General features: G+C 49.0%; 1 protein-coding gene and 1 non-coding gene across 2 annotated transcripts in view; one reads left to right on the forward strand and one right to left on the reverse strand.

Annotated features, from left to right (window-relative positions):
- Window positions 1-13,497, reverse strand: part of Stox1 (storkhead box 1) — a 67,865-nt gene extending 54,368 nt beyond the window's left edge. The window contains exon 1 of the mRNA NM_001191720.2: window positions 13,176-13,497. Within this exon, the coding sequence (NP_001178649.1) occupies window positions 13,176-13,476 (301 nt within the window). The 5' untranslated portion in view covers window positions 13,477-13,497. The remainder of the gene's footprint in view (window positions 1-13,175) is intronic.
- Window positions 13,498-14,625: 1,128 nt separating this feature from the next.
- Window positions 14,626-14,732, forward strand: LOC120099042 (U6 spliceosomal RNA). The gene has a single exon (XR_015646093.1). It is a non-coding gene; the product is annotated as a U6 spliceosomal RNA (small nuclear RNA).
- Window positions 14,733-15,165: the final 433 nt, after the last annotated feature.

Below are 15,165 nucleotides of genomic sequence, written 5' to 3' on the forward strand. Positions count from 1 at the left end.
GAAATGCCATTTAACACAGATTTGGAGAAATACAGCAGCATCTGCCATCAACTTCCACTGGAGAGAAGTTATCACCTAAATTATTCTTCCGCCCTACAACGAAGATGTGAGATGCTAGCCCTGGAAGACTCTACCGCTGAGTGTGAGAGAGCAGCAAACACAGGCATTCTCGGCATTCTGTGCCCCATTCATGCAGCAGATGAACCATCTGCCATGTCAGATCATGTGTGGCCACCTGTGCAATGAAGCTCCTGGGATCGCAGATGACAATGTATCCGATTACCCGGGTCCAGACCAGAACGAGGAGCCAGGTTACCTGACTGTGGCGACATCGACCACAACCACAGCCACAGCCACCCGTGTGAAGCCATGATCCAGACACACTGATGGGAGAACACCACCATGCAAGCATTTTCTCTCTCAGAATAAGAGAGATCTCACCACCATACGGAATCAAATACCTAAATTCATCTTTTTGGACTATACCTACAACTGAACAGGCCAAATGTAACCGTTGTGTAGAGCCGAATTTCCCAAGCTACCCTACTAGGGTAACACGGACATAAGAAATAACCTGATATGGAAAGCAGAAAATGACTAATTTCCACCTACGTACTGGCTGGACTCTGCAGCCCTGGGGACACAACGTTACGGATTTCCGTTGATCTTGACTGACCGGCTGCCACACACCTTCACATCTTAGGATACAGAAGCCCCCCACCTGAGGAGAGCCCATGCAGATGCATAGACACTCTGCATGGCAGACACACGTGGCATTCCACAGATCTCAGATTATACCAAAGCACGGGCAGCCATATTTTATACAAACACGACCATATATATAGATATAGATATCGATGATATAGATAGATAGATATAGAGATAGAGATATAGAGATAGAGATAGATAGATAGATATAGATATAGATGATATAGATAGATATAGATAGATATAGATAGAGAGATAGAGAGATACAGATAGATATAGATAGATATAGATGTAGATATAGATGTAGATGTAGATATAGATGTAGATAGATATAGATATAGATATAGATATAGATATAGATATAGATATAGGTATAGATATAGATATAGATAGATATAGATATAGATATAGATATATAATATAGATGTAGATATAGATATAGATAAGATAGATATACATATAGATATAAATATAGATATAGATATAGATGTAGATATAGATATGACCATTGCGATGCTTGTTGCACGAGGCCTCAACCACCATAACACAGTCAACACAATCACCCAGTCCACACGGGACTCACAAGAGCAAAGCCATTCACATTGCCTGGCATCCATGTCCATCAATGGCTCCAATTTCACCACGATGCAATTTCACCCTATGTACTTCACCAGCATGTGAGGTTTAACATCACCAACAAGCCAAGTCCAAATGGCGGAAGAGACAAGGGCCACCCTAACTGACCTACCAGCCTCTGTCATACCCCACCCTCAGAAGATTTACAACTTGACAACTACATTGTCTTTAAGGAAAATTATGAAACCAAATGGACAATGGACTCCACTCTAATTATCTTATTTAATTATTTATTATGTATATAGTGTTCTGTACTGCATGTATGCCTGCAGGCCAGAAGAGGGCACCAGATTTCACTATAGGTGGCTGTGAGCCACCATGTGGTTGCTGGGAATTGAACTCAGGACCTCTGGAAGAGTAGCCAGTGCTCTTAACCGCTGAGCCATCTTTCCTCCTGGAGCCCATTGTCATCAAAACAGCAGCAGCAGCAGCAGCAGCAGCAGCAGCAGCAGCAGCAGCAAGAACAACGGCATCTGCTTGCCTAGTGAGGGGAATCTTTGGAGCTGTGGTAACATGCACACATCCACAACAGTGAAATGACAGACTTCCCAATTCCTCTGGATAGAGGCGCCAGGAACATCACACACTTGTTTCCTCCCAGAACATGGGACATTGTTTCCCATCTGTTGACATTCCAGCCTGGACTTACACCAGCTACCAAACTGATTCCATCAGCCCCAGAGTGGGCATGATACCATTTGCAACCAGGGGCAGCCCTAGATCCTATGACTCCTTTGTGCCAAGGTACCACAGAAACAAAGCCGAGCACAGAAACCTCTATTGCTGGGAAGCAGCATGTGTGGATCTCTCCAAACTGGAGCCTTGGAAACATACACCCAGGACTTCCCTACTATTTCTACTACATGATTCTTCCACTACAACAGCTCATGGGATGGGCATTGGAGACTACTCCACCCATCACATGCAGGAATCGTGCATGAGGGACTCCAATTGGATGGGGCATATGTCTGCCCCATATCGTGGAAATCCTGTGGCATCACAGGAGGCAGCCTGCCACCATGCATCACTGACAGAAGAGGATGGGACAAGGGACATCACATTCTTCACAGTCCACTACAAAGCAGCATTTGTCAACCCCTCTACCTCTCCACCACTGGTTACCACAGCATCCATGATGGTGCCTGACCTTACTACCTGCAAGCCTTACAATTACACTGAGGATCCGACAGCCTCACTCACCTTCGACCTCCGATCACAGCTCCCACCTCAAGAGCTCTGCCTGAGCCTGAATTTAGGAGGACATCAGTCTTCTCTAACATCTCAGGAAATAGATTTGCTGCAAGAAAACCTTTGTAACTGTGGTTGCGGGAGCTATGCTGGGCTGCTCTTGGAGCTGGCATAGCCTCTTCAGTTCCTCGGGACATCAGTGCAGATCTAGCAGACATCAGAAATCTTCCTGAACAACAAACTGGTTATTAGACACCTTGTCTGATGGACTAGCTACTACCCACAAACTGATTACAGGCCTTCGTTTGGGACTAAAGTTATTAGGGCAATCATTGGGAGACACTAACAAGCAGCTGAGAATTTGAAGAGACTAGTCATAGCCAGCCCTCAGAATTATCTGCTACAACTTAGTTAGAGAAAAAGACAAAGAGGAGAATGTGTCCAACCAAGACTCGCTGTTCAAAGAAGAGCGACAAGCCTGCCTTGGCTCTTTCTACCGGATTTGGAACGGAAACAGAGGTCTACAGGCCTCTACTGGACCCAAGGCAAACCTCTTGGTGTGCGTGGATTCTGTAAAATACATTTATTCTTAGTTTATACAGACACCAGCTTCACACACACACACACACACACACACACACACACACACACACACACACACACACACACACCCTGTTGCCACCTAGGGTGGATTGGTTACACTCCATGATTCTTTCCTGTGGACCAGTTGGTCTACTACCCAAAGGAACACGCCACCTCATGTGTGGTCAACACCCTTGTGGCACCCACCCTCTGAGCTCCAAAGAGAAGAACTGACCCCTTGAGCCTTTGCAAACCAAACCCACAGACCCTGGCAATGGAGTCTTTCCTGAATGCTGCTCCATGAAGGATTTCAACCCACAGTTGAATCTATGACATCACCACTTTTTTGTTCTCCACTTTTTATTCTGCAGACCCTGGCTGTGTGGCTATACACAATGCGACCAGAGTGACGGCTCATTTCTCAGGATGGGTCAACATGTCTGAGATCTCCACACTGAACAGAGACGCAGTTTTGATGCAGGTATATTAATTAGATCCATCATTTGGTTTTTCATAACATTAGAATATGCAAAACTGGGAAACGACATTGAAAGCTAACAGCGAAGGTTACTGGACTCTTGGTCACTCTTTTCATTAATAAAAGAAGAAGCCCCGCACCAGATGCTCTACTGGGACTGGCTTGGCTCTGAAGCCTACAGCTGCGACCTGGCTATGCCCTCTCTACTCTTACAGTTTTGCTCAAGAGGATTGCGTTACCTTTTAATGTCTTTTAATTTGGTGAACACCAAACCTGGTGAAAATAAAAACTTGGGAAAATATTTATATACCATAGCAATCATGTGATCTGTAATCTACATGGTTTTGACCACTTTGCTTAATAATTGTATATTTAAAAAAATAATAATTGGGCTGGAGAGATGGCTCAGTGGTTAAGAGCACTGACTGCTCTTCCTAGAGGTCCTGAGTTCAAATCCCAGCAACCACATGGTGGCTCACAACCATCTGTAATGGGATCTGAAGCCCTCTTCTGGTGTGTCTGAAGACAGCTACAGCATACTTATATAGAATAAATAAATACATCTTTAAAAAATAATTGTATAATTTTAGTGCCTAGGATGTATTTTCCTGAATTTATTTGTCCATTTTCGATTGGAATACTGACTGTATTAACGCTGGGGTAACTCTGACCTGGCTAGCCTGACATTTTGTACTGTTACTAGTATTATTGGGAAATTTCCTTATATGTTGTTTCTGCTATTACTAGGATGCTTTCTCACGCCCAAGTTAATTATGTGTCCTTTTATATTCTGTGCCCTTGGACACCAATGACAACAGGAGTCAGAATTGCTTTGTAGTTAGCCACAATAAGCTTGGACTAGAACTGACCACCCAGCAGCACTTCCTGCACCTCTGTGTACGCTTTTATGGTATTGGCCTTTATAAGCTGCCTCTGGGAATGAACCCCAACGTAAGAGAGACACCTACATCTATTTGGAATAAGACCTCCTTTTTTTTTTTTTTTTTTTTTTTTTGGAGCTGGGGACCGAACCCAGGGCCTTGCACTTGCTAGGCAAGTGCTCTACCACTGAGCTAAGCCCCCAACCCCAAGACTTCCATTTTTAAGTGGGTGTTTAAGTTCCCAAGACCTCCCTGGGAATTGACATCCTATTTGGCAGAAAGGACATGAACACGGACATGAATGTTAGACATGGCAAGTCCCCTGCCACAATTGAGTACCTCAACCAATGGGAGCAGGATATGTGTACAACAAAGACGTGTTCCTAAAGGAGTCTCCTATCCTCACTCCTGATTGGTAGAGTAACTTGGCACAGATGTTCGTAGATCTCAGGTTTAAAAAACCCCGTAAGACCTGAAGTCATAGTCATGGTTCAGCTCCTGAGTCTGAACTGTGGTCCTGATAGACCAGTCCTGGGGCGTGTGTGTGCTCAAGAAACTCTCCCTGTCTGACTGAGATCGGTGTTTGTGTGGTTTGTGAGGCGGTTTCTGCATCCCAACAGTCGTTTGTCTTCTCTTCCTGTTACGGCCCAGATTTGCAAGGCACTGTGAAACTGTTAACAATTCTTTTTTTTTATTTAAAGAAGTATTTATTCACTTTAATGTGTATGAGTCCACTGTCGCTGTCTTCAGACACACCAGAAGAGGGCATCGGATCCCATTACAGATGGTTGTGAGCCACCATGTGGTTGCTGGGAATTGAACTCAGGACCTCTGGAAGAGCAGTCACTGCTCTTAACTGCTGAGCCATCTCTCCATGCCTCCCTCCCCCATTAATAATTCTTATCTGTGGTCCTCACTGGCACTGTGTATGCTTCAAGGACAATGGAATGGAATGAGCTTAGTAAAAATGCCTTTTAGACATTAAATACAGCTTAGTCAAGAACATCATTCCACCCGAGGCTGCACCTGATAACCAGAACCAGTGACGTCACTCAGGATAACCACAGTTCTAGAGGCCCAGGACGCCCACCGCACAGCACACAGAGAAAGAGCAATGTCTAATCTGCACATCTGGAGAGAGACCATCTTGATCTGCCTGTTGCGGAGAGTCTCCCCTAGGATCCTGATGCTTGAATCAGAGACCTCTGTTAGAGGCCGGACCCGACCTTCAGCTAGGATACATCACCAGGTCAGCAGCCTTGAGATCGCTTAGGACCTTAGTTAGGAGCTTAGGGCTTGAACATCATGTGATGACCCTCAGCAGAATAAAATACCACGCATGTGTGTGTATCTACCTTCTCGCTCGAGACACCATGGATCTCATGGGACTGGCTGTATAAACTGAGTTGACCTCAAAGTCTCAGAGATCTGCCTGCTTCTGCCTCTCCAGTGGTTGAAGGAGTGCACCACCACGCCCAGCCCTCTCCTGAGGCTTAATGAACTGCTAAGGGCTGTGAGCCATGGAAGGGTGACTTTGACAACACAAAGGACCCTACACCATGTACGGACCAACATCTGTAGTCCCAGGTCCTGGGAGGCAGAGGCAAGAAGAACAGTGAGGGTCAGCTTCAACCACAGTTCACAGTGAGTATGAGTCAGCCTCAAGAGACACAGAAAAAAGTTCACTTTTTGCGTATTTTCTCCCTGAAATGAAAACCTTTTCAAAAAAGATTAGCAGGGCTTGAGCATTGGCCCAGTGGTTAATAGCACTGGATGCACGCCCTTCCCGAGGGACCTAATGCCTTCTTCTGGCCTCTGCAGACGCAGGCCCACAGGTGGAGGTGCACAGACATAGAAGCAGGCAAAGCATCCACGCGCATAAAATAATCTTTTTTTAAGGCTGTCCTCAAATGAGCTGAGCACTGCAATGCTCTCTGGCAAGCAGCTTCCTTCTCCCTCTCTGAGAATGCTGGCTGTTTTAGTCAGCACGATGGAGAACACTGAGTCTCACGTCCTCCGATAACACGGAATTTTGCTGGACACCATCAGCTACCAGATGCTGCATTCAGTTCCTGTAGTCTGACGACCAGAAGGAGCAGGTGACACCCTACTGAGAGGCCTGCAGGTGCCCCTAAGCCCAAAGCAGTACACCGGGTAAAAGAACTCAGAGCTGGTTTTGTCATTATTGCCCCAGGGGGAAAAAGGCTCCAAAGCCCGTGTGACTCCAACAGTCTCCCAGGGAGGGAAAGGTCCTGACCCCTGAGGAGGGCTGAGGAAGAGGCAAGAGACCCAAGCATTCACCAGGTCAGAAAAATAACCAAGCTGGAGATGACATCCATGCGGAAAGAGGACAAGCTACCACAGTGGCTGTCACCCATCAGTCGCTCGGCCACAGCTGGACATTTCTCACCAAGAGGGTACATGCTGATTTTCTTATTTGTTTATTTACTTATTTATGTATGTATTTATGTATTTATTTATTTTGGTTTTCTGAAAGAGTCTCTCGTGTAGCCCAGGCCTTGAACTCCCTGTGTGTGACTTACACGACTTCAGCAACTTCTCTGACGAGGCCTCACTTTGCAGCCCTAACTGCATCAGAGACCCTCCTGTCTCCACCTCCTGACCTCCCTGGTGCTGGGCTTAGGAGACCAAGCCACCACAGGCAGTTTACACAGTAAGGAGGATCAGACCCAGGGCGCCTGCGTGCTACACAAACACTTCACCTCCTAAGCTACACCGTCCACCCCAGGAACATTTTGTTGTTGCTGTTCTGTGGTTTTTTTTTTTTTATCTTTATTTATTATATACATTGTAGCTATCTTCAGACACACCAGAAAAGGGCATCAGATCTCAGTACAGATGGTTGTAAGCCACCATGTGGTTGCTGGGATTTGAACTCAGGACCTCAGGAAGAGCAGTCGGTGCTCTTAACCACTGAGCCATCTCTCCAGCCCTGGTTTTTTTTTTTTTTTTTTTTTTTTTTTTTTTTTTTTTTTTTTTTTTTTTGAGACAAGGTCTTACCTAGCCCAGACTGGCTTCCACCTCCTTATGTGGCTGAGTGTGGGTCTTGAATTCCTGATCCTTCTGCCTCTGCCTCTTGTGTGCTAAAATTAGTTTACTGTGTTGTTTATTTTTGAACAGGGTCTTACAATTCACTGTACAGCCCAGGGTGGTCTTGATGCGGCAACCCTGCCTCTGTCTCCCCAGTGAGAGTATAAACAGACACCCTGACACCCAGCTCATCTTCATCGACTTGAAAGTCCTTTGAGTTTCTAACTCAGGGCCTCCTACACGGCAGGTAAGTGTCATGAGGCTACAACCCCCGGCTCAACTGAGAGGCTGTGTTCGGAGCTCCTGGGACACGTCATTCACTCACACTCGCCTTCCTTCATGTGTAGGAACAGGCTGACTTGGCCTCTTCTGAAGCACGTAAGTTAAAACACCAGAACCCAGGAGTCCTCCATTCCTACAGTCACAGCTAATCAGGAGGCTGAGGCAGGAGGATTACAAACTCAAGGCCTGCCTAGGCAGCTGAGCCGACCACTGAGACAGCTCCTTGGTAAATGTGCTGGCAGCTTGGCCTGAAGACCTGACTTCAGTCCCCAGGACCTACAGGGTAGGGAGACGGAACAGACTCCTTCCAGTTATCCTCCGGCCTCCACATGCTCACTAGAGCACACACCACCCACACCCACATCCTTTACACCTGGGGAATTTATTCCGAAGTATGTGTGCTGTATACAGACACGCAGGTGTATACAGACGTGCGTGTATGTGTATGGGAGTGTCAAGGTCAGTAGTCAACACTGGGTGACTTCCTCAATCACCATTCAGTCAGTCAGTTTTGTTTGTTTTGTTTTGTATTTTGAGACAGGGTTTTTCTGTGTAGCACTGGCTGTTCTGGAACTCACTCTGTAGACCAGGCTGGCCTTGAACTCAGAGATCCACCTGCCTCTGCCTCCTGTCTGCTGGGATTTAAGGTGTGCACCACCCCACCTGGCCCAGGTTATTTATTTATTGATACTCCCTTCTGGCTGACCAACAAACTCCAGGGACCTGCCTACCTCCGCCTACCCTCAGCCTTGGGATCACAGGCCCACCCCAACACACCTGGCTTCTCAATGGGGATGACAGGGATCCACACTCAGGTCCCCGTGTTTGTGCAACAAGTACTTTACTCACTGAGCCATGTCCTCAGCTTCAGGACGGTTGTATTTAAAAATAGCCATGGGGTGCTGTCACATGCTTTGGGTCCCAGAATTTAGGAGGCAAAAGCAGGAGGATTTATGTCGGCCCGCCAGGTCTACTTAGCAAGTTCCTGGACAGCCAAGACTACATAGAGAGATCCTGTCTCAAAAAATACATATATGCATGCATATATACACACACATACATACATGCATGGGTTGGAGTTGGATTCCCAGCATAGCTTACAATCATCCTAACTCAGTTCAGGGGACCTGTTGCTGTCTTTTGACATCCATAGACACCACCAATACACATGGTACACATACATTCATATGGGGCGAGGAACCCATACACATGAATTAATAGGAAAAAAAAAAAAAAAGAATAGCCATTCAGGACATCTTCACTCAATGTGAGAAGATGCTGGGGGCCGAGATGGTTCTGTCAAGTGCTTGTGAGGGCGGATTCCTGGAACTTGGCGGCACCGGGTGTCGGGAGAGGATCCTGGGGTTCACTGGTAGCCAGGTTAGCAGTTGGTAAGCTCCGGGTTCAATGAGAGGTCACAGAGAGGGGAGGGAGGAGAGAGTGCAAAGCTCCCAAGCCCTGCTTAGGGTGAGAGCAAATCCAGAAGAGGGCTACCCCACCATTTGCCAGCCTTTCCTACCTGTCGCCTTTTGTTTGGAGCTGTGGGAACAAAAGGCCATGCCCCTACCCCCCACCGCATACACACGTGGTGGCTCAGCTAGGAAAGCAGACCAGCTGTCTCCAATTGCTACTAAAAACAAACAACCTCGGCCCCCAACAAAACACTTGAAGCCCCGGGCTCTGAAGGAGCGGCCACCTGCTGTCCTCTGGCTGAAGTTTCAGCGCCCCTTTCTCAGGAAAATACTCTGCCGCCTCCCCCTGACCTTCCCTCCAGTGAGAAAAATGATCTCCAAGCAAAGAGGGGCAGAAACAGCACAGGCCTCTGAAGAAACACAGCCTCTGCACCCCTCCCCCCAATTCAGCTGTGCCCTGGGACCCAAGTCCCGCCTTACAACAGGCTCACGGTGCTGTCTGTCTTCTCGTTTGTCTTGTTTGCCCATTTAATTATTACTGTGTTGGGGTGCCAAAGGGCATGTGCGGAGGTCAGAGGCACACTCCCCAATCCTGTTCTCCTCCTCCACCTTTACATGGGTTTCAGGGATTAAACTCAAGTCCCCAGGTTTACCCAGCAAATGTCATGTCCCGAAGAGCAATCTCAGTGGCACTTGGTTTTTGAGACAAAGTCCTACACAGCTGGCTATGAATTGTCACTAGGTAGCTGAGGACAACTGTCACCATACCAGTTCTTTCCCTCAGGGTTTGAGAGACCCTGAAAGCTCCAGTAGCCTAAAAGGGGCCCTGGGAGCACAGCTGGGTTGATGAAGATGGCCTTCCACACTTCGTGTGTGCACATGACTTTTATGTAAGAATTACAAGCCTTCCCAAAGAACCAAGTCAACAGCAGAGACCAAACCGGCCTCCACATTCCTTTTTAGTATTTTTACTCTAAGAAGAGAGCCGAGACCTGTGCCTGTCCCCGGCAGCTCTTCCTTTGGGTCCCCAAGAGCCTGTTTTGGCTTCTGGAAGCCCATTGCTGCCAGAGGTGGAAGAACAGACTGAGACCAGCTCTTTTGACAGAAAGCGCCTTCTCCCACCAGCACTGCCTTCTGAGGTCTAAGGCAGCGCAGGGGCTGACGACTGTGGACTATTCTGTTCCTGTGACTCTGACATCATCAAGCTAGATGGTAATTACCATCTTAATCAAAACAAAAGCACCCCTAACCACCCCATGGGCATCTGCCCCTAGCTCACACAGCTCTTCCCCAGGCTGACACTGTGACTAACTGGGCATGGCATGAAGCTCCATAAAGAAGGCCTAAGAGGCAGATGAAGAAAGACCTGTTCAAGGCAGCCTGGTCTACACAGCCGACCCGAGGCCAGCCTGTGCTGCATCAGACCCCATCTCAAATAAATAAGTAAATAAATAAATAAATAAATATCTCGATGATTAAGGGCACCAGCTACTCTTAGGACTTTTAGTCCTCGTACCAACATGGTGGCTCACTACCAGCTCCAGTTCTGGGGCATCTGACCCCTCTTATGGCCTCCGTGAGTATCCTCATGCACAAGGACGCATATGCATACCCTCAGGTTCACATGCACACACACAAAGTAATACACCTTTAAAATAGAAACAAAACCCACTAAGGAAACATCCCCATTCCAGAGGAATCCTGCCTAAGCGCAGAAGGAAGATGCGCACAGAGACAAAATGAAGAACGTGATCAGATAGGGCTATCCTTCTTCCAGTTCTTCCTGGCCATCCGTCCTTCATCAAAGATAGGAACAGAAGCAGGCCACTCCTCCTGAGTCTTTGGGTCATTTCCGAAGGTGCCCACATCACGGTAAAGAGAGCCAGTGAGACAGCTCAGTGGATACAGGTGCCACCCCCAAGCTTGGCAACCCGTTCAGTCCCCCAGACCCACCCCAAGAAAGGAGACACGGGACCCCTCCAAACTGTCCCCTGGATTCTCATACACATGTCGTAGGACATGTGTGCCCCTCCCCCACCAAGTAAACATAGATTTCTTTTCTTTAAATGAAACCTTTAGGTTATGTTTCAAATTTTAAAATAAACCCGTTACACTTTTCTCTTGTTAATAAAACCCAAGTTCAATCCCTGAGCTCCGCATGGTGGCAGAAGGGAACTAATTCCCAAAAGTTGTCAGTTAACCTTCACATATGTACGAAGGCACGCACACAAACATAAATAAAGGGAAAACTTGGGGCAAGCCTTTTTGTGTCAGCCGGCGCTGCTCAGGTGTAGCGTAATTAAATGGACTGAAAGCCAGCTAACCTTTCTACAACCAGCATTCCCCACAGCCACCCGGGGCCCAGCCGCCTGCATGAAGCCTCTCTAATTTCATCCCCGCCCCCATCTAGACCCCTCCCAACACACACGCTGCATCCAATCCCCTCTCTGTGGCACACAGTGCACTCACCCTTTGGAAGAAGGCAGGGTACAGAAGAAAGTAACCACGAATTCAAACCAGAGAAGCCCGGGACACACCGAAAGCCTTTCCCAAACCCAGCCTGTCTGCAGAAGACACTGACTTTCTGTGCTTGGCACCCTGTTCCAGAACCAGAAAACCATTCTTTTGACATTCCTACATGGAAAAGGAGAGGAGGTCCTGTCTATGTAGTTTTGCAGCCTTCTCTCTTCTTAAGCAAAGAAATGTGGGGCTGGGCTAGGAGGTCGGATGGCATGAAGGTTAGAAGCGCTCCCAGGTTCTGGCCAGAGGAGGTCACCATTCCTGGACACCACACACAGCATCAGGTGTCTCCAGTCCCCCTGTCCCCTTACCCCAGGGAGTAAAACGAATGTTTATTTGCTGCTGCTTCGCTGGGGATGGGAGGAGGAGGGGGAGGAGAGGGGAAGAGGAGGAAGAGGAAGAGGAGGAGGAAGAGGAGGAGGGAGAGGAGGAGGGGAGGAGGAAGAAGAAGGAGAGGAGGAGGAGGGGAGGAGGAAGAGGAAGGAGAGGAGGAGGAGAAAGGAGAGGAGGAAGCGGAGGAGGGGAGGAGGAGGAGGGAGGAGAGGAGGAGGAGAAAGGAGAGGAGGAGGAAGAGGAGGAGGGGAGGAGGAGGAAGGAGAGGAGGAGGAGAAAGGAGAGGAGGAGGAGGGCCACTAGTTGACTAAGGTGGAGAGGTTTCTTGGTAGGAGTCACAACTCAGGGCTTGAAAACAACTGGCTACTTGTCACCACCATACCATCAAATGGCCCCACAGCCCCCCACAGACAGAATGAGGGCAGAACCGGCTGTCACTGGGAGTTGACACAGTTGCCAGAGGTTAGTGGGCTGTGTCAGTGACCACCCACCGGGGCAGCGATTCGGTTTCTCAACCGAGAAACAAATGGGTTGGTCGGAAAACACTGGGGAGGTGGAAGTTTATTTGGTGAATGATGTGGTAACCTGTCCACAGCACCATCTGTTTCTTTTCCCCACAGTTAAGGATGATCCCTAAACTTCTGAAAGTTGAGTGACTTAAGACCACGCCGCCATCATCGCCACCCAAGACAAGCTGGACGTGAACACCAGGTACAGGAAACGGAAGGGGAGAGGGGAAAGGGAGAGAAGAGAGGAGAGAGGTTGAAGGAAAGAAAAAAGAAAGGGGAAGGGAAGGAAAAAGGAGAGGAAAGGAAAGGAAAAGAAGAAAAAGTGAAAGGAAGCTAAGAAGGAAAAAGGAGAGGAAAGGGAAGGGAAAGAAAGGAGAAAGGAAAGGAAAGAAGGGAAAGAGAAAGGCAGCTAGGAAGGAAGGAAGGAAGGAAGGAAGGAAGGAAGGAAGGAAGGAAGGAAGGAAGGAGCAATAGGATCCCTTCTCCGCCGAGCCTCACTTTTCCTAAAGTGTCCCCTCCCCTAACACCAGGAACCCGCGCTCCCGGGACCTGTCCCTGTGACCCGCGCCACTGGCGGCATCCACCCCGCACTCACCCACCGCGGTGATGCGGAAACCTCGGGGCGGCCTCAGAGCTCGGCGACGCCACGCATCCCGCAGCACCTGCACGCAGGGCTGGGGCGCGCGCACCAGCAGCACCCCGCGCCGCAGCCAGCCGAGAAAGGCCAGCCGCGAGGCGGCGCGCGCCAGCCGTGCGTTCCAGAAGCAGCGCGCGTTGGCGCGGCGGAAGGCGCGGAAGAGCGCGCGGCCGCCCGGCTCCCCGGCCGCCTGCCCGGCCTCCCGCGGGCTCAGCACCAGCGCCAGCGAGCCCGGCGCCAGCTGCACCGGCCGTGCCATACCGCCCGCCCGAGGGACTCGCGCTTAGTGTGCCCAACTCTGCTGTCCCGGGAGCCCGGTGCAGGGGTGGGGCGGGGCCAGGGCGGGGCTTCCCAGAGCGTCCCTGTCACTCCGGGTTACCCCAGCAACCAGAAAAGCCGGTGGCATCGCCCAAGGGTAAGACCCGGAGGACCCAGGTCGCCCTTGGGAGGTGACCCAGGTTTGAACCTCTGCTCCGTCCCTGACATATCAGGCCAGTTCTCTGGCGTCTCTGGTCTTGGACCTGGCCAGACTCCTCATCTCGCAGCAGAGGACTCTGAGGACCTTCTCAGCCTTGGTTTTCTGAAGTTCTAGGGCCCCTCCCCTAGTGTATCCCATTCTTTTGAGAATTTTGAGGAAAGCAGGGTTAGCGAGCAAGAGGCGGTAGCTAAACCTTGGGACCCCACCCTGATAAGGATCTGGGTTCTGACTCTGCATTCGATCACGCCCCAGGAGCCCCAAAGGAAAGACTGAGATCTGCCCCTGCAGACTGTAGCCGGCGGCGGTGGCGGCGTCTCAGAGCGATAAGAACAAACACGCTGGGCCTAAACAAACTTAAACAGGAATTAAGTCCCTGGGTCTCTGAGGATAAAGATCTATTGAAATAGGCAACATTGGAAAAGGACAGGATAGGCGTTGGATTTTCTATGAACTCGGTACTATGAAGAGGAACTTTGGCAAGAACGAGGCTCATTTCAGACTTCCCATTCCCTCATCAATCATCCACAATATCCATATAATAATCGGGGGTGGGCACAGAGAGAGACAGAGGCTCCCTATGTCCCCAAGGCTGGCCTCAAACTCATGATCCACTTGTTTATTTTTAACTACACTGACGTTATAATTACCATGCGATAACCCATACCTCTGTCCATAGTGAGCACACCATCAAGCACAACTGCTATTAATAATAGCCCAATCTCACAAGTCTGTTAACTACTGCAGATACCTCTAGTTCTAAAATGCCAGATGTTCTAAGACCTGATCTTTTTTCTTTTTAAAAAGAACTTGGGGCTGGGGATTTAGCTCAGTGGTAGAGCGCTTACCTAGGAAGCACAAGGCCCTGGGTTCGGTCCCCAGCTCCGAAAAAAAAAAAAGAAAAAAGAAAAAAAAAATAAAAAGAACTAACGGGTGCTCACTTCGGCAGCACATATACTAAAATTGGAACGATACAGAGAAGATTAGCATGGCCCTTGCGCAAGGATGACACGCAAATTCGTGAAGCGTTCCATATTTTTGAACCGGATGTAGATCTCTCCTGAGAGACATAGCAAGAATACAGCAAATACATAGGCGAATGCCAGCAGCAAACCACTGAACTGAGAACAGGACCCCCGTTGAAGACATCAGAGAAAGGACTGGAAGAGCTTGAAGGGGCTCGAGACCCCATATGTACAACAATGCCAACCAACCAGAGCTTCTAGGGACTAAGCCACTACCCAAAGGCTATACATGGACTGACCCTGGACTCTGACCTCATAGGTAGCAATGAATATCCTAGTAAGAGCACCAGTGGAAAGGGAAGCCCTGGGTCCTGCCAAGACTGAACCCCAAGTGAACGTAATTGTTGGGGTAAGGGCGGTAATGGGGGGAGGATGGGAAGGGGAACACCCATATAGAGGGGGAGGGGGAGGGGCTAGGGGGATGTTTGCCCGGAAACCGGGAAAGGGA

Source organism: Rattus norvegicus, chromosome 20, assembly GCF_021556685.1.
Source record: "Rattus norvegicus strain SHRSP/BbbUtx chromosome 20, alternate assembly SHRSP_T2T, whole genome shotgun sequence".
In the NCBI taxonomy this organism is placed as follows: domain Eukaryota; kingdom Metazoa; phylum Chordata; class Mammalia; order Rodentia; family Muridae; genus Rattus; species Rattus norvegicus.